Source organism: Mus musculus, chromosome 8 (assembly GCF_000001635.26).
Source record: "Mus musculus strain C57BL/6J chromosome 8, GRCm38.p6 C57BL/6J".
NCBI lineage: Eukaryota > Metazoa > Chordata > Mammalia > Rodentia > Muridae > Mus > Mus musculus.
In genome coordinates, this window is record NC_000074.6 from 77,346,944 (window position 1) to 77,365,899 (window position 18,956).

At 43.2% G+C, this 18,956-nt stretch overlaps 1 protein-coding gene across 14 annotated transcripts in view; it reads right to left on the reverse strand.

Annotated features, from left to right (window-relative positions):
- The window catches only part of Arhgap10 (Rho GTPase activating protein 10), a 267,634-nt gene that overhangs the window by 96,578 nt on the left and 152,100 nt on the right, over window positions 1–18,956 (reverse strand). For 9 of the 14 annotated variants that reach the window (XM_017313015.2, NM_001363417.1, NM_001363418.1 and 6 more), the window contains 3 exons: window positions 18,143–18,217; window positions 11,604–11,691; window positions 4,671–4,729 (listed from right to left, as the gene is read on the reverse strand). In XM_017313015.2, coding sequence (XP_017168504.1) covers window positions 4,671–4,729; window positions 11,604–11,691; window positions 18,143–18,217 — 222 coding nt within the window. Of the gene's footprint in view, window positions 1–4,670; window positions 4,730–11,603; window positions 11,692–18,142; window positions 18,218–18,956 lie in introns of those variants that run through there. The other 5 variants (NR_156496.1, XR_001778487.2, XM_017313016.2 and 2 more) reach the window with 3 other exon arrangements.

Sequence of the window (18,956 nt, forward strand, 5' to 3'; positions counted from 1 at the left end):
GTGAGGCGGGGCATAAAGAGAAGGAGGGGCAGAGGCAGGGGTCCCTACAGAATGGTGCTGGGAGGGTCCAGATTCACGGGGCAAGAAGGGCTGGCACTGGTACTCTCACTTCTGAGGGAGCTGAGACAAGTGAGCTGTCCTATAATATGGGCCAACAATGAGAATGCCAGCCAGGGAGAACATACGGCTTTGCACTGGTTATCAGAATGTGAAGCGGGACCAGAACGTGTACCTAAGAACTTGCTAGCCCTGCAGGCCACAGAAGGCCTCGGATATCAAACATCAAAATAGCAGAAGCAAAAGGACTGCTGACTACAGAAGCTTTATATAAAAACCTACAGATGTCAACTAAGATGACTGCATAATGTTGAAGAAATTTATTAATAAGAAGAACATATTCTCAAGCCAATGCTTTCTTTTTAGCTTTGTTTCATTTTCTGTTGTTGTTGTTGTTGTTGTTGTTGTTGTTGTTTTTTCGAGGCAGGGTTTCTCTTTGTAGCCCTGGCTGTCCTGGAACTCACTCCGTAGCCCAGGCTGGCCTCAAACTCAGAAATCCACCTGTCTCTGCCTCCCAAGTGCTGGGATTAAAGGCGTGTGCCACCACTACCCAGCTTGATTTTTGAATAACAAAATAAAAGCAGAAACTCTGAAGAAGTAGTCATAGGCTCCACCAAAATGAAGACTGTCAGAGACAGCAATTTTATTATCAAAGGTTTAGAACTCTGGAGGCTTTGTGATGGAAGAACGCTAGCTTTGGAGCCTACCGTGGCACTAATAAGCAGCCTCCTACAATGAAATTCGAGTTTGTTATTTTGGGATTCAACACTTAGAAATATAAGCCAGAGATAAGTTTCCTGCCCTCTAGTGATGGTATTCTTCATGTCTAACCACGAACAACATTTTAAAGCTATTTGAGAAAAAAGAGAGATTTCCCCTTCACGTCTCAAGCGCCTCTTCCCAGGAGCCTACGACAGTTCATCAGATCAGTATCTCTCTCAGAGCTCTGTGTGTGTGTGTGTGTGTGGGTGCGTGTGTGTGTGTGTGTGTCTGTGTGTCTGCCTTCGTGTGTGTGTGTGTGTGTGTGCCTCATGCACATACCTGTCTTTTCCTGTGTCTGCTTTTTTAGCTTTTCAACTTATACTGTTTTGACATTACATCCTTCCATTAACAGGCACTTCCATAATGTAACATAGTCCTTCTACCTCCAAAATTTTGCTAAATTACATTTTCCCCATCACTCACACCATATGCATCTTGCAGTATTTTCATTGATATCAGCTAAAAAAGATTAAAATGCATCATTTTTAGCTATGGTACTTAATTAACCATACACTAAATTCCTGTTATGTGCCAGAGACTTTATTAGAGAGTTTGCTGTGATAGAGAAATAAACCAATTGGGAAACGACACGTCAGCATCACCACACCTCTGTATCTATTTATTTATAACAACAGAGGCTGGGGTATAAGCAAGTTTACTAGAGCTTAACAGAAACACACGGGCAGAGGATGTTAAATTATTTTAATATTTAAGTGATATATGTCAATACAATGGTAATGTAAGGAGGTTACGAAGGAGTGGTTCCTTTGGGAGACACCAGTCTCAGTCACCATGCAAAAGGTACTACGGTTTTCCTGTGGTCCTCACCTACTGTAAAGTGAACACACCCAGCTATGGGAAACAGGAGACACTGCATGTTCAACCCCTGTAATGCCCACATATCCTTCCTTGTGTATGTCCCAACCAGAAGGGGATGGAAGGCTCTGGTTATGCAAATTTCATGCCCTGACTCCTAAGTTAGTTAGTTGTCTCTCCTCAGAAATGACGTGGTGCTGCATAAGCAACCTGACCACAGAAGGCACAGGCACAACCCAGAAATACAAGTATTCTCGTCTGAGTAACTGCTGGGAGAGGTTTCTAAGTACCCAGCGCCAGGCACCAGGATTAAGGTGCCTATCTCATGCTAAGTCCAATGTGAGTCCAACCCAGAAAGACGGGTCCATGCTCACCGCTGAGACTCTACAGTTACTGTAGAGACTGTAGGCTACAGAGAATGAACTACCTCGTAAGCTGAAAGGCAATAGGCTTCACAGAGGAAGGCTTCCAGGTAGATGCTACCGGCTTTGCACAAGTGACACAATCCTTTCAATTCTTGCACAAACTAATTCAAGGTATTTGTGGCTTGTATGCTTCTACCCCCAAAAGTATAGGGTAGTTTCTCATGGATAGGTTCATTTAGTAAACCAAATAAATGTGGTTAATAGTTTAAGGCTTTCAATTCTGAAATTGAAAAATGCCTCCCACATGTTCCCATACTAACAGCTCAGTTTTTCTTTTACAATAAGAAAAAAAAAGATACATACTTTGTAGTGAAAATATAAAACCAAATTCTTATCTTTGTATTATAAACTCACGTACTTGACAGAAGATGATAGAAAATAAAGCAATGAGAGAAAATGACTGAGGCCAGAAGCCTCCTGTCAGGAGAGAAGGAGGACTCTCACACCACAGAAGAGAGGGAAACAAAACACAGTGGAGAATCACACCCGGGGCAGCAACAAAGGCTGGCAGCGTGGGGTCACTTTAGCTGTCAACTGAGCTCACCAACACAGAGCAAAGCCAGGAGAGCTGTGATGTGTCCAGGGGAAAACAACAGTTTAACCACAATCCCAACTTACCAACACTCAAAAGGGGCTCATTTTGAATGAGACCCATCTGAATTCTGTAACTGCACTCAATACTTACAAGGACATATGCAATCTCACAGGAACCACTCCCAAGCAAGCTCTTTCCCAAGAGGCACGGAGTACAGAGGAAGGGACTCATAAGAAAGGAAAATGAGACATCAAACTGCCCTGACACACTGGACCCCTAAGTAATCAAACCCATTAAACACATGTGGTTTCTTTCATTAAAGCAGATTAGTGTGGGCTCTTCCAACTTCAAGCGTACTTAGGTACAAGTCCATGCGGGCAACTATGGGAAGTACAGTATTCCTTTACAGTAGAAGTGTAATTCAAATCAGTATGCAAACTATTACAGCAAGATCACAAGGTCAGGAGAAAAACACTGAGTTCTGACCCAGCAGGTGACAGAGTCTATGGCATCTACTGATAATTAGCAACACAGCTAAATAGACCAGCAAAGCCCACATTTCGGGCTTCATTACCTCCTGATGTGTAGGAACTTCCTCCTCTGGTAAAAGACATTTGACATCAGGATTCAGAACACTCCACTGTTAGTCACACATGGTAATAATTCTCATGACACTGACTTGTGGGGATTTAAAACCTCATTCCATCATCACTCTTTCTCCAGAATGCAAAGAATTCTGGATGCAACCTGGCACAGCCTGGCTTTTTCCAAGCTCTAAGACAAACAGCCTGAAACTGTCTTCCAACTAAATTTAATTTCTATCTTTTGTTTGCCAAAAATGCCACAGGGAAGAAATCAAAACAACTAAGCATTTGCTTGTGTTCTTGCCAGAAATCCTTCCACGTCCTTGCTCGTGGAAGTTCTCTTTTTTGGAATAATTTTGAACACAACTGTATTCTGGCCTTTCTTTCTGTGTGTAGTGTAATGTGGTCAACACACTGATTCTTTCTGAAACAGATTAGGAATCTCACACAGTCTGGAGCTGGGACCTCACAAGAAGGTAACAGTCAGAGCCATGTTCAAGCAACAGTGATATAGGACCCATTGGGATTGCTGTAAGTTTTTCAACAGTTTAACTATATAAAACAGATCCGGGGGTGGGGGTGCAATTTCAGCTATTGCCAGTGCATAATCTATGAAAAATATCCACGGTGTGTGGAGGTACAATTTCACCCACTGTTGGGGCACCTGTGAAAACCAATATTGCAAAATCTAGCCAGTGGAGTTGAGTTCTAATTTTCCACAAGGGTCTGTATAATCTGGCAGTTACTTAATATGTCTCAGCCTCGATGTCCTACCTCTTAATTACCTAGCGTGAGTATCCCTCAAAAGAACGATTAAGCAGCATGCACTAGGGATAAAAGCAGAGCTGCATGAGAGAGAACACACCCAGTCTGTCTGCAGCAGGCGACTCTCCCCTCACACTGCAGGCACACAGTGCTGGCACAAACACACACTCCAGTGGGTACGAGTCAGAAAACACCCAACCTCAAGTTAAAGTTCACCAGCTACCGGCTTCATTTCATTCCAAACTGCATCCTATATAACTCATTATCAGGTAGTCTGGGCTTCTGGCATTATCTCCTAATCCTGTCTGTAATGTCCATATAAGTGTCTGCGTGTGAAACCATCTCCAGACTACAACATCTCCAAGCCCACCATCTCTCCAACCTCCTGTAAGCCGAACGCTGGCCTGTTCTGCAGCAGTGAGCTCAAGCCAGTACTATGTATCTGTAGTGTAAGGAGAGTGTGATGTGGACAGAACCAGTTCAGAGCCAACCATCTGTTGTGGCCTGACATATACGGGGGCGAAGAAGCAACAGGTATGCACTGAGGTCCATGGTTGATCTGTTAGCCAATCTTTTTCCTCACTTTCATAAGGAGGAAGTGAATTCTAAAATGATCTCTCCCTTTAACACAGATGGCAAAACCATTAAGTTTTCATGTGGGAATATTTAACGCGTGCACGCCATCAACCACAAACCTGAGTCTTTGCACACCCACAGAATACTTACTGGCTGGAACAATGAAGTCTCTGTGTAACTCATAGGTCATGAGAGGCTCTGGAAGACTCCTGGAAAAAAAAAAGAAAAAAAAAAAAACACAGCCTAATTACCAAACAAAGCCAGACATCAGCTCTAAGTTTATTCACAGTGTACTGAACCTCCTGTGCACTTCTGAGCTAACATGCCAGCTCTCCCTGCCAGATAGCTTTACATACCAAAAGACGTAACCACAATGACTGCTCTACTAACTGCTATTCCCCCTAGACGCAGTTAACTCTTAACCAACCACAAATTCTTACCAGGTCGATGCACATCAGGTTGCATATCTAATCTTGGAAAGTATCTTTATGAACACCTAGCTTTGCATATGAGTTAAGCAATACAGGCATAGTTTTGAAAGGCATCTTTAAAATATTGATATCAAAAGAATACACAGGAAGTATTAAAGAAACAAAAACAAAGTCTCTCTTGATATTTCTATTAAAATAACTTTTTAATTTTCATACCTAAATACATACATACAGACCAGTGGTCCCCAACCCCTTTGGGGCTGGATATCATGTAGTTACATTATGATTCATAACCACAGCAAAATTATAGTTATAAAGTAGCAATGCAATAAGTTTATGGCTGAGGGTCACCACAACATGAGGAACTGTATTAAGGGGCTGTAGCATTAGGAAGGTTGAGAATCACTGATAAAGAGGAAACATTAATAATAATAATGATAATAATAAAAGATGACTTTGTAGTCTGTGGCTATGAAATAGTGAGACAGAATCAGAACGGTGGCCGTGTTAGTAACACACACAGCATTTTAGTTTTCTGCAAACTGCATTATGCAAACAGTAGCATGATGCTGAGCTCTCATCAATCCTGCTAATATGTTAATATATCTTTGCCAGGCCGGGGATGTTAACTGCATAGCTCCCAGAGAACAAGTGTCAATCTACAGAACTGCTCGGGCAGGGGACTGTGAGCATTTGAAAGGCTATAAACCTGGGGCTCAGAATTCATCTTGAAATGTTTAAAACACAGTCAAACATACAAGCATGCATGCATAAACACACACACACACACCCCAAATAATGCCAGGGATAAGGACAGTTGCTCCGTGCTGAAAGGGGGTTGCCTCACTGAGAACAAACCAAACCCAATGCTCACTCAGAACAAGCAACAGAGCCTGAAATACATGAGTAGAATCTAACAAGACTGCACGGAGCAGGCAAACCCACGACTGCAGGTCCAGATTTGAATCTCTCTGTCCCCATCGCTGACTGGACAAGTAGAAAAGAAACTGGCCAAGAAACAATGTTTGAGCAAAACTCCCCACCTCCCTCACCCAAGTACATGTCCTTTTCTTAAGTGACCATCTGCCCAAACACAGACTATATTACAGACACTGTAAATGGAAAATTGAGTCTCTAAGAGAAACCATATTCTGGGCTATGAAACACATGTCTCTCAATTTAAAAATGTTCAAGTCAAAGGCAGTACATTCTTTGATTTCAATAAGAGTGGAGAGGCAGAGGAGCTGTTTCAGTGGGTAAAGTGTTTGGGACGCGAACAGCCATATCCAAAGCGGAATGCAGTGAGTGCTGAGCAGATATCATCCAGTTTGTGAGACAGAGGCATGAGGATCCTTCTACCAAGTGCTGACCAAATGATCAATAAGCTCTACGTTCATGGAACAGCCTGTCTCAAAACATAATGCAGTGACGCCTAAAGTCACTCTGGTCAGCGTGAATGTGTGTGTGTGCGCAGGCAGGGAGACTGACACTGAAACATATGAAAGGGGACTTATTTCTAAGATGTATGAAGAACTTCACAAAGCGTAATCTTTTTTCTTAAATAAGGAAAGACACAGGCAGACATTTCACCTAGGAACGAATGTACAAGTATGACGAACCACTCATACACCAGGAAACTTTTAGACACTGAGGGCACTCACACTGAAAGAACAAGGTACCAGCACACATTTACAAGAGCGACTAACGTAAGAAAGGTGACTTCATTCAGAGGTCGCAGAGGAGCAGGACTCATGGATACTGTTGGTGGGTCACAAAGCCGATCGCTTTCCAAACAGCTAAGCATATGCCTCCCACGTGGCCCACTAGGATTCACCCAAAAGAGAGGAAAAATCTTTGTCTCAAAGATTTACACAGAGCCATTTAAGCAGTTTTGTGTACAGCAGCCAAGAGGTACAGACCACCCAAATACACATCAATAGATTAATGGATTTCAACTTGCTACAATGATTATTCTAAGTATTCTAAGTCAAAATAAGTTTTTGAAGTAGCCACGGAACAGTTCCACTTATAAAGACGGAGAGCAGATAGAGGTTCCCTATGGATGCGGCCATTGATGAAGGAAGGAACACCAAAGAAGCACGGGAAATTTAGAAGGGGATGGACAGGCTCAGTACTGATTACAGTGCTGCTTTCATGGGAGAATAAAGACACCAAGCCCATGACAAATCTATACTACCAATGGTGCAGCTCACTTCGAATCAATTATACTTCATAAAAGCTATAAAAGGTATACACTACCTCAATGTTTGTATTAGTAAAAGGATAAAATATGCATTGAGATTCATGAAGAAAATCTATTTTTAAAAAAAGCTATATAAAAAATGTTTGTATACATGTTTCCTGCACACAGCTTGGTCCCAGCATACACAGGGATACAAAGTGTCCCTCCCAATAGCTACAACCCAGAGAACTAGCTGTCTCAGCCCCTCTCCCCCCACCCCACCTCCTTTCCCTTATTCCTAACTAAAAACAAATGTGCCAGTGACATCACAGCCATTAGGACAGTTTTCAGGGGTTGTGTTTCCAAGCACAGGCCAGGGAGCAGAAATAGCAGAGGAAGGGAAAGCATCCATTTTCACAGAAGAAAAGTCTGGGAGCTAAGTAGAAAGAAAAGGGAAAACCGAACACTGTAGCAGCACTGAGAAGGGTATTTCCTCTTCAATAAAACTGAACGTGTGTCTCAGTGTCTTCTACTTACATCCCTGCCACATGTCTAGGTGGCAATAGAACTTTAAAAACAAATACCATTAATGTTAGGGAAGCAGTAATTAGAAACAATTACAAGTTCTCCACGCAAACCTTATTACACTGAGTCGCAGCATCTCCCAGCCTCCCACTGGGCCACCCATCAGATCTGTTGGAGGATGCAAATCGTAATATTTACCCAAGCTGGTATTTTCTTCCCTATGAACCCATCCCGTCTTCCACACTTAAAAGAAGCAACCTCCAGATAAAAATCACTTCACTAGAAACCTCACAAACTGCTCAGTTTTGCCCGAGAATGGGAAACTGTGACAAGGAACACATCTCTGGTCATGAAAACCACAGACTGCCTAGGCAGAGGCTGGGAGCCAGGCCTCTCTCACAGCCTGGGTCAGCAGGAGACCAAGGGAGGGACTGTGAGGAGGACACTTCAATGCTCACTGGTTCTGTTGTGTTCTGTGACACAGCCAGGCTGCTTGCTTTGCTGCTTCTGCTTCTGCTGGGTCCCTCAGCCGCATCCCTCCCCCCTCCACCTCTAGCTTCGCCCGCATCCCATAGAAGCTGGCAAGTGCAGGGAGCATCACAGGCCAAAGGCTGAGAGGAGAGAAATGGGGTGGTTCATAGCTATGTTCTGGTGTTGTGAGTGACAGAGCTGGGACGCTGACCCTGGCTAGCTGCTGGCTCTGGACCTCACATCCTTACCCTATCACATACATAGCAATGCCTTTCAGGCCAGAAAAGGCTACTGGCTTTGGCCACAATTCCATAAGAAACATAGAGGAGGGGAGGGGAGGAACCATCAATCAGAAAAGAATATCACCTAAATCGTAACTGATGCACTTACAGTTGCTAAGCAGAGCCCAGGAGGAAAGGCTGCCACCTATCTCTCCCAAGCTCATAACACTTTTTTCTGACATGTTAGGAAAATCGCTCAACACAGGCAGAATGCTTGGATGTATGATCAAGTTATACAATAACGGTGTTGCATAATGATTTCCTGTATGCAGTGGCTGATTTAAAGTGAAATTCAGTGGGATAAAGTGATATACCGAGAGAAGGGGAAAATAATGCAACCAGGCCAGCATCAGTAAGGAACCAGCTCCAGGGACTCTCGAGGTTCAAACACAACGTGCGCATGTGAATACGAAGCCCCGATTTTACCAAGTTAACTCCCACCAAGGGAAAAGCAAAGAGCCCTGAGAGGTGAGAGCGGAAGCACAACTTACTCTCAAGAGGTCACTGTTTACTCTCGAGTTTTCCATCAATAACTGTCATTTGGACAGTTTCGTTAGTGCACTAGGTATAACGTATCAAGGTATTGCTTGATGGATCCAAGGCCAGCTGCCAGAGAGGAATATACCAGCCATTCTATTCTTATCCCACCCACTCTTTCCTCTGCTCATCCTACAGAGGCATTCTCAACTGCAGCACTACTGAAGAACGCCTATATTATATATAGGATCAAATAATTCCTTACAGAAAGAAGGAGGGATTAACAGCTCCCTTCCAACCCCTACCTACAGATGTAAGACTACCTCCACTGTCTGTGATTATTAAAAAATGTACACAGGGGCTGCAGAGACGCCTTAGAAGTCAAGATTACTAACTGCTCTTCCAGAAGACCCAGAATCCTTTCCCAGGACCCACACAACAGGTAAGAATCCTTTGTAACTCCGGTTCCAAAGGGAACAGATACCTTCCCCCGGCATCCACAGACAGTGCACACACAGGGCACACAGGCATCCATGAGGTAAAACATCCAGACACACAAAATTAAGATAAATAAATGAAAGTATGCTGATATCATCAAGTATCCTGGAGATGGCCAACCACCTCTAGTGCAAACACTGCCAGCATTCTTCAGGGACAGGAGGGGACACCACAGTGAGCAGCACTCACACGACACCTATCTCTCCAGGGAACTTACATCCAAACCGCACAGAGCTCAGCCATTCCAACCCTCCTCCAAACCACAGTCACGACTCAGGGCAAGCTAGAACTGCAAATATATGTTTAGCTTTATTTTTGCTGCTGAAATAATTAAGGGTAACAATAATGTACACAATAGTTTAGGAATGAGAAATTTATTTAAATAAAATGCTCAAAAGCTGGTAAAGAATACCTGAACCCAATGTCAAATTTTAGTTAAGTCTCAGAATACAAGCAGCAGTGGTGACAAGGCAACATGAGACAACAGGAAGGAAGTGGCACCACTGTGACGGGCTACTTAAATAAGTTGATTAAATATGACTTGATCTGACCCTAACAAAGGCTATAGGTGTAACCATTTTTCAGGAAATAAAAAGCCATGCTCTATAACACCATGAGGGTAAAAAAGACCACAGAAAATGTACAGCTCTCTATTTAAAAAACAGTCACCAAGAAGCACCGCTTGCAGGGGGCAGGGAGGACTGTATGCCTTAAATCAGACTCAAAGACCAGCAAGTACAGGAATTATCAATATCATCTAAACCCTGTGAACACAGGCTGAGGAACACGGTACCGATGTTGATGGCCAGAATACATACATTCTGGTTACTCTTTTTTACAAGTCTTTCTGTTTTAAATAGATTATTCATATAAGTGTGTATTAGTATAGTAATATATCTGCAAAAAACTCTTTTTAGTATCAAAAATAAAATGGCAGGGCAAAGGCTGAAATGAAGAAGGCGGCATGTGTGCCCGAGCGGCACAGCGGGCCACAAGGGGTCGCCATGCTCCCCTTTCGGGGTCTCACTGTAGGACAGGCTTCATCATTGTAAAAACTACACAGTAAAATGTGGATTCTCACGCACTCATGGGAGCCAATGTAATTACACGGGGAAAATCACTCTACAATTGTGTGGCCTACATTTGCCCTGCACTGGCCAGTCATGCCACCTGTCACCCTTTCTGCCATGGAAATATCAAACCTCAAAGAGCCACGGCAGAGAAGCGCAGTTGTGATCGCTGCACCCGGTTGTTGCTCTTCAGCAAACCGTAGCTTTCATTCGGAAGCTCCTTTACCAAAGATAGGAAACAACAACGCTTTCCCGTTCCAGCCCTATGCTCTTTTCTGTGATAAACACACCTGAAAATGTCTTAAAAACCTCAACAAGAAAACTTTTCAAGTACTTTTATGTCTTATAATATACTTTTCTATTCAAAATAGTGAAATTAAAACAGTCTTCCCTTTAGTTTAATACATAAATAAGAGATTCAATGTATTTAATAAATAGCTTTCCTTACTGTTGCTACGTAGTGTATAATGGAAATATTCTGCATCTACTTCAAGATCCAAGGCTCCTCTGTTGCAGTTTACTTAACAGTGGTGCTTGTGGTAGTTTGAATAACAGCCCCACGGGCTCATATATTTGAACGTTTGGGCCCCCGTGAATAGAGCTGGTTGGGGAGGATTAATAGGTGAGAACTAATTAGAGAGGCTATATCACTGATGGTGGACTCTGAGGGCTCAAAACGCCATCTCAGACCCTTTCTCTCTCTCTCTCTCTCTCTCTCTCTCTCTCTCTCTCAAAATGCCATCTCAGACCCTTTCTCTCTCTCTCTCTCCACTACGCCCTAGTCCCCCCATCTCCCTCTCCTCCCCCTCTCTCCCTCTCCCTCGTGTGTGTGTGCCCCTACAACTTATGGATCAGATGTGAGTTCTCAGCTACTGTTGCAGCGCCATACCTGCCTGCATGCTACCGTGCTTCTCACCATAATGACCATGGACTAATTCTGTGATTCTGTAAGCAAGCCCCCCGATTAAATGCCTTCCTTTGTAAGTTGCCTTGGCTGTGGCGTCTCTTCAGCAACAAAACAGTGACTAAGACACTGCTGGTCTCATTTTCTGGAACATTATTGGATACTTTGGAGACTTCTCGTATCAGTAAGTGTCAAAATGACTCCTGCCACTTCTGTCAGGCGGGTGCCTGGTGTGACAGCTCACCTCAGATACTGCTTCAAGGCACTTGTTACTGTCTTCACTTCCCAATCTGCAGAATTCTCCAGGTCCAGCTCATTGCACATTTTTACATCTGGTGAACAGCAAGGGGGGGAAAAAATTAAAAACCTGACCATCCAATTTTAAGTGGTCAAACAACAGTTTCTCAAGAAAAGTATTGTATGCAATCTTTTAATGACAGCACAAGCTATGCTCTATTCGTAGATAACCCTAGGACTGCAGAAAGCCTTCGGGAAAGACAAAAGGATCTAAGATGTAGACTAGACGAGGAAGGATGAGACAAAGTATGGCATTTCAACAGGGCAGCTTATGGGAAACGAAGCTGACACTCAGCTTAGGGCGCGTGCACGGGGCTTGTCTCCACTGGCACTACCTCTATGTCCTGAGTAGTCTGTGAGGAACACTATCACCATTGAGGCAAAGGGATGTTGAATGGCAGCAAGTCAGTGGGAGAGGGAGTAATCAGTATGGTCTCACATTCTAACACTTGTATTCCTTACAGCAGTTCTCTGCAGGTTAACAAGTGATCAACCCAAAGAGAAACCGGACACCAGAGATTCAAAAGGCTACTTAGGGTTTAATCTCATTGTAATGTCCTACCATGTAAATGTGTTAATATACCATGTTACTATATCAACATGTACAATTTTTATTTCTTTGTATTGGAAAAAAATAGTTCCAATTAAGATAAAAAGTAAAAAAGCAAATTCTACAATTCATGTGAGTGAGAGGATATCTGTATGAGCCTTCACTTCAACCTTATAAGCCATTCGCTGCCCAGAAAACTAGCAAACTATCTTTCTTTGTCGGAAATCTGTGTTTCTGATACTTTGTTCCCTTTAGAAGAAGGGCTAGTGTTGTAAAGGAAAGGCATATAGCTGGCTGTTAGTGGCTTGCACCTTTAATCCCAGCACAGCTTTAATGCCTGAAGAAGCAAGGAGATCTCTGTGAGTTCAAGGCCAGCCTGGTCTACAGAGCTAGTTCTAAGACAGCCAGCTGTACTCAAGAGAAACCCTGACTCCAAAACAAAACAAAACAAAACCAAAAAACCCTTAAGTGGGTGTGGGGACCCCGGGTGTATGTAAGAACAAACAGAAAAAAAGACAAAAGATGGAAGAGGGAGGGCTGGAGGGCTGGAGGGGTTGAAATCAAACAGAACCGTAGTAAAGGAGAACCCTCTGGGCATGCTGCTGCCCTCTCCGTCTGGGCCAGCATGCCCAGCATACCAGCATGGCCGGCAGCCTGGGCATTCCAAAGCTGAGCTTCAATGTTCTACCAGCTTGGACCAATAAATCACTCCAAGCAAGGGAGTCCCAAATCCACCCAAGTTCCAGATCCTCATCTGAACCAAGGAGATCTTAGCATTGTAAACGATCCTGTAAACTCACGTGTGCATCCTAACACATCAAGGCACGGGAAGAATTACATGAATTATTAAAAGTAGGAGGGACACTCATGGTGGTCCTCTTCCCGAAGGAAGAGGCAGAAAACAGGTTATAAAGAAGGGCATTTGTAGCCATCGCTACAAATCTGACGGGCTTCCCACACTCATCCAGGGAGAAGGAGACCGTAGGCAACATACAGAAGAGACCCCTTCTCCCTCCCTCCAGAGCAATGCCTCAGCTAGAACCAAAAAACTAGCTGTCTCCAGATGTCCCTCTCCTCACACCAGACGTGTTTCTGCAGGGAAAATGATGCCCTGCTGGTACTTCCTTTTTAGGAGGAACACTAAACGGAAAGGCTGTCCAATTGGAACCACCACCCCAGCTGTGACCCGCTGTCTGAAGAGCTGTAGGCATGGGCATGACCACAAAGGGACAACTGCTCCATGATGGACTCAAACTTTCTGAAGATCAAACAGGAAGTGATGGCTATTTTATGCCACAACACCACATGTATGAAGTCAATTACTCAAAGGTCTGGAGACATCGGAGGCCCGCCAGCATTTGATTACCACAGCTGACCACAGCAGGCAATGAACTACAATGGTGAGTGACACCGGTTGGCTCCATTTTGATCAGTCCCTACAACAGAACTCATTTGTTATTGAGCCTGTAAGGCAAGGCACAGATACATTTGAGAAATCAAATTAAGCACCCTGATTAAAGATGCAATCCTTTATAACTAGGACTAAATAATTCTGCTCTAACACTTTGCCAACCAATTACTTCGGTAACTGAATATTCTGCCTCTCATTAAATCAATCATTTAAAATCTCACTTTAACGTACAAGTCAGATAACATTTTCAATAAACTTGTTACAAGCAAATCACCATTTTGAAATCCACGAGGCTTCTAAAGGAACTCTTTTTATTTCCAGTTTCTACTAACCTATCATTCTTTATTTTGAGATTCATATTCTTTCTATGGAAAACTAAGTCATCCTTCTAAATTCACAGAACAAAAGCAGCTGTCACTTGAGAAGTTAATGACTACGTCTATGTAATTAATCATCTATTAAATGCTCGCTGTTTTCAAATAGCTCAATCATCCCTGGCAGTCCTTCGCAATCAGTGAGCGAAGTGGAATTTGTTAGTTTATTTAGGATTCACACCTAAAATATGTTTAGAGTGTTCATTCAGGGTATGTGTTCCTCCACAAGGGAGGGGGCTTGCGTTTCTTCCCTGACCAAAGAACAGCATAATGCATTAGTTAGAAATCTAAACTAACAAGCACACAACCAAAGAGCTGGCACTTTCTTACTGAGTCCTTCTTGCATGGCCACTGGTCACTGCCTCGAAGCCGAGGTGTGTGCCCCATGCTCACTGCAAACCCTGGCTAACAGGGAGTCAGTGCCCTAGCCACCACAGACGTGGGCCATTTTCTTTCCTTTGGAGAGTTGAAGAAGCAGGGAGCGCATGTGTTGTGTAAATATGCTTTATCACCTCGGATCGTTTCCAGTTGCTGAGCTCACTTCCCTCTGCTCTATGTAACAGAACTGTCCAACAAAGTAAATGAGAAAATATTTTAAATTAAAATTCTGCTATTTTTGTTTTCTACAGTTCTGTATCTAAAAGGCAATAAAAACCACCTAGTCTTTTGTAAACTAAGCTTATAAATAGCAAAGTCCAGCAGACCAGACATGCTAAGAGCACAGTTTCTCCAGGTTTCCCCTGCTCTGCCCAGGTTTTGTTCTAATGTGGGAAAAAGAAAGACTACCACCGGGCGCTTCTACCTCATACCAGTTCCTATCCGCCCCTCACCGTGGTAACTCATCTTCACACTCTTACCCCACTAAGAACTGCCACTTATTCACCAAGATGTTCCCCCTGCTGTTTCTCTTTGCCTTCCTAGTCAGCTACGTGCTTATAATATTTTAAAAAGAGAGAAAGAAAGAACACCTTCTCCCTGACTACAGACAGCAAGGGGGCAAGGAAGGAAGGTGGCTTCGCCCTAGAAGGAGAGCGGTCACTCAGAGAGTGCAAGGCTCGGGGGAGCGGAAACAGATGACACCATGTGTTGGTCCACAGGCTTCTCCTGGCCCTGGGCTGAAGGAGAAGAAAATGTCTCCTGACATCTGTGGACAGAAGAGGAAGGTTAGCGAGCCTGAGGAGAGGATTCGGAAGGAAAAGGAGCTGAGGAGGTCCTAGGGCAAAGGGAGAGGGGAACAGAATGGAGAAATGTTCTTATCTATTTTAATCGTAAACAGCAAAGGGGAAAACATCACAGGAAGGAAGGGAGGGAGGCAGCAAGAGATGCAAGATATGAAACGGAATTCAAGCCTTGGGGAATCACTACAAACTTTTACATCTGAGTGTCTAGAGAATACTTAAGACATTTGAAAAAGAAATGGTAAAACTTGATGTTAAAATGGTAATCATTTTTCTGTAATATCTAAACAGGTCTCAAGTAAATATTGCCTTCTTCTAAAAACATAAAATGGTTTTTCCAAGATGCTTAAAAATTCAATTAGTTTTCATTTTTCATGAAGAAAATTCCATTATCAGTAAAATATGCTCTGAAAAATTTACAAATTTGAAACAAACATATTACTTTTGAGAATTCCTCAGAAGACATTGGTTGGCTTGAAAAAGAAATTAAGCATTTGGCAGGTTCGTGCCCTGCCTCCTTTAGGATGTAACCTTAACACAATGTAAACAGAAAAGTCACTGAGAACATCTGCAGATGTGTACACACGTTTGCTGGAGCTCTAAAATGCTTTTTAAAGTGATACTGAATCCGTGGATGCTGGATACCTTTTCAGAATGAAAGGAGAACCGTAAGAGAACTCTAACTTGATCAGCAAGCAGTGAGGGCATCTATTTTGTCAAGAGCTAAGGTTTCCATTAGTAACAAACTGACTCAGCGTGGCATTGTGGCTACACTTCGGGCAATCTGACTCCTATTACCAGTTACCCACAGATTAAGAAATCCACACTGCAGAGCCCTCTTAAGTGAATTATTTAATAGGGAAATAACAAATTAATATCTTTGCACCAATTCTCTAACTTCCTCTGTTTGCTCAATGTGACTGAAAACACACCATTTTCCCTGCCAACAACAGAATGACGTCCTAACGTGCCTGTGTCCGGACTTCTCTGAAAAAGGAAAAAAGACAGTTTTCTAGGTGTCTATGTTTAAGCAATGCTTATTTGTATGTGTGTGCTCAGACACCTACATGCAGATGAACTTATACATGCATGCACATACAGGGGTCAGAGGTTAATATTAAGCATCTTTCTCTGTGGCTTTTTTTTTTTTTGGAAAGGAAGGGAGAGGGGGAGAAGGGGAGAGAAGAGAAGAAGAAGAAGGAGGAGGAGGAGGAGGAAGAGGAGGAGGAGGAGGAAGAGGAGGAGGAGGAGGAAGAGGAGGAGGAAGAGGAAGAGGAAGAAGAAGAAGAAGAAGAAGAAGAAGCAGAAGAGGAGGAGGAGGAGGAGGAGGAGGAGGAGGAGGAGGAGGAGGAGACAGTGTCTCTAATGGAACCTTGGGTTCACCGTTTAGACCTATTGACCAGCAAGCCTGTCTTCCCCACAACTGAGTACTGGAGTTACAAGTGTACGAGTGTAACTTCTATGTAGGTCTTAGAAACTAAACTCAGGTCTTTATGCTTGGTCTGCAAACACTACTGAGCCATCTCCCAGACCCTTCCAAGTCATGAACTTTTGAGGGCTTTGCAATTTTAAAATACTCTGCGAGTTGGAGACTGTCTTGGGATTTTCCCAAGAGCAGAGGAACTCCCATCAGAACTAAACGGTGCTGTACATGTAAAATTTTGTGAGATTAAGAACAAATTTCAAGACAATTTTACTCTTCGTGGTAAGCACAGAGATACCTGTGTTCAAAGTTTCCTTGAGTGTGCGCAAAGTAGTGATCAGATAAAGCCAGAGTCACTTTGACCGACTGACTCCAAAATGTGCCTTTTTGCTTAAATGTATTCTGATAATAACATCATTATCCAGTCTTAAGCATTGTAACACCAAGTTAGTGTTTCTAATTTTAAAATTAAGTAAAAGCAGATGCTGCACTCCCAATAAATTCTTCCAGCTGCTCCCGGACTACTGGCAACCTGACTATTTAATCTGGAGCCCACTAATGGTAAAAAGGAAAATATGTCTGCCAGAATTGCATACCCAAGTTAAACGAGAGGCAGAAAATGGAAACAGCCACATAAGTGAATATATTCTAGCAAAACATGCAAGTGACAAAGGGCAACTTTTCCTGGGGTCCGTGGCTTGAAACGTGCTTGTTTATGAAACTCTTGATTCACACAACACCCAAGAAGCAGCGCTACCCAAAACCTGTCACTTGGTTTTGTTCATCTTAGTTTACACTTTCCAAAGTGAGCTTCTCATACAAACAGATTCAAATGAGTTCCCAGCTCACCTTGGGGGCATGCTTGGTGTTGACTAACTAAGAGTGAGATATCAAATTCTTACATAGCAAGGCCAAAATTACAGATTAGTTTGATAGCCAGGCCATCCCTCAAGGGCAGCCTGCTCTAGGCCAGGGGAGACTTTGAAGCATCTTACAGGTTGCATGGCACAGACAGCAGCAGGTAATGCAAAGCGCTGTGTCATTCACAGAATGTCTGGGGCAATGAAATGAATTCACTCCTGGCGTCCTCCAGCCTGCGATGCCAAGGAACGCTGCGTTATCAGCACAGATGGAGCATGGTTCTGGAGAAGAGCCTGGTGAGAACTGCAAACAACGAATCCCCGAGACGCAGGCCCTCCCTGACAGATGACAGTCTGCGAAACTAAAAATGAGCGAGTCCCCGTGATCTTGTCTAACCAAAAGTACTGTCAGGATTCTGGACAGGCAATCTGGAAACCATGCAGAGCACAGAGGCCTGACTCCAACTCTACTGTGAGAGGCATGTACCTATGAGCTGCATTCTTCTGTCCTCCTGCTTATTAAGTCCCAGGAACGTGGATAATCTCAGCCTCCGCTGAGGACACAACCCACCCAAGTAAGCGGTACAAGAGAAGATGTGTTCCTAAGTGCATCATATATATCAAATATTAAGTTGCAAAGTCAATGAGCATAAACAGTTAATGCATGGAAAAATGATTAAAGAGGCATACCCATCAACATACTCAGAAGTCTCTGGACCTTTGAACTCACCCCCACAACTCTGTACAGTCCTTGGTCATTTATACCTATTGAGAGAGAGAAAGGGTTAGCAGGTTATAAGACCACCGTGTTTCAAAAGCTATCAAACAGTTGCATTCCAAAATCTCTGATAACTCGCAACAGCAGCATTCCTGCAGACTATAAAAATATTTGACAAAAACAAGTGTTCATTGTCAAAGTGCTATATTAGCTTCGTACGTGAGCTGAGACCCAAAGATGACCACATGCAGCAGAGTTCCACATGGATAAGGATGCCCACAGTTATGAGACCATGCTGAGGCACAGCCTGATGTAGTGCCTACAGGTGCACTTCCATGGTTTTGTTTATTTATTTACTTGGGTTTTTTTTTTTTTTTTGGAAAGTGGATAGGTATACAGAAGAAAGTGTTTAGATGATTTCTGAAGACCAGCACTGAATCTGTGTTTTTAAAAAAGAGAGTTGCCATAAACTCCATCGAAATGAATAAATAATTCAACTTAATGTGTTCACTCTCTGTTGAAACCTGAAAACCTTGAACACAAAAGACAAAGAGAAGTTACTCTCCAGCATAGCTTCATGTGTTGAGCATGTGTAGAACAAATGTCTTCATGTGGACTCTCATAGCTAAGTGACACTCAGAAGTGATCAGGAAGCTACAGGAGGGAATCAGGTTAGGTGAGAAAATGTCCGTGTTTTAAATTGGCACATCTTAAATGTTCCTTGAGAGATTTGCTTTGAGGGGAAGAAAGGGACAGATGAAGCATTCCAAAACTCACCCAACTGTT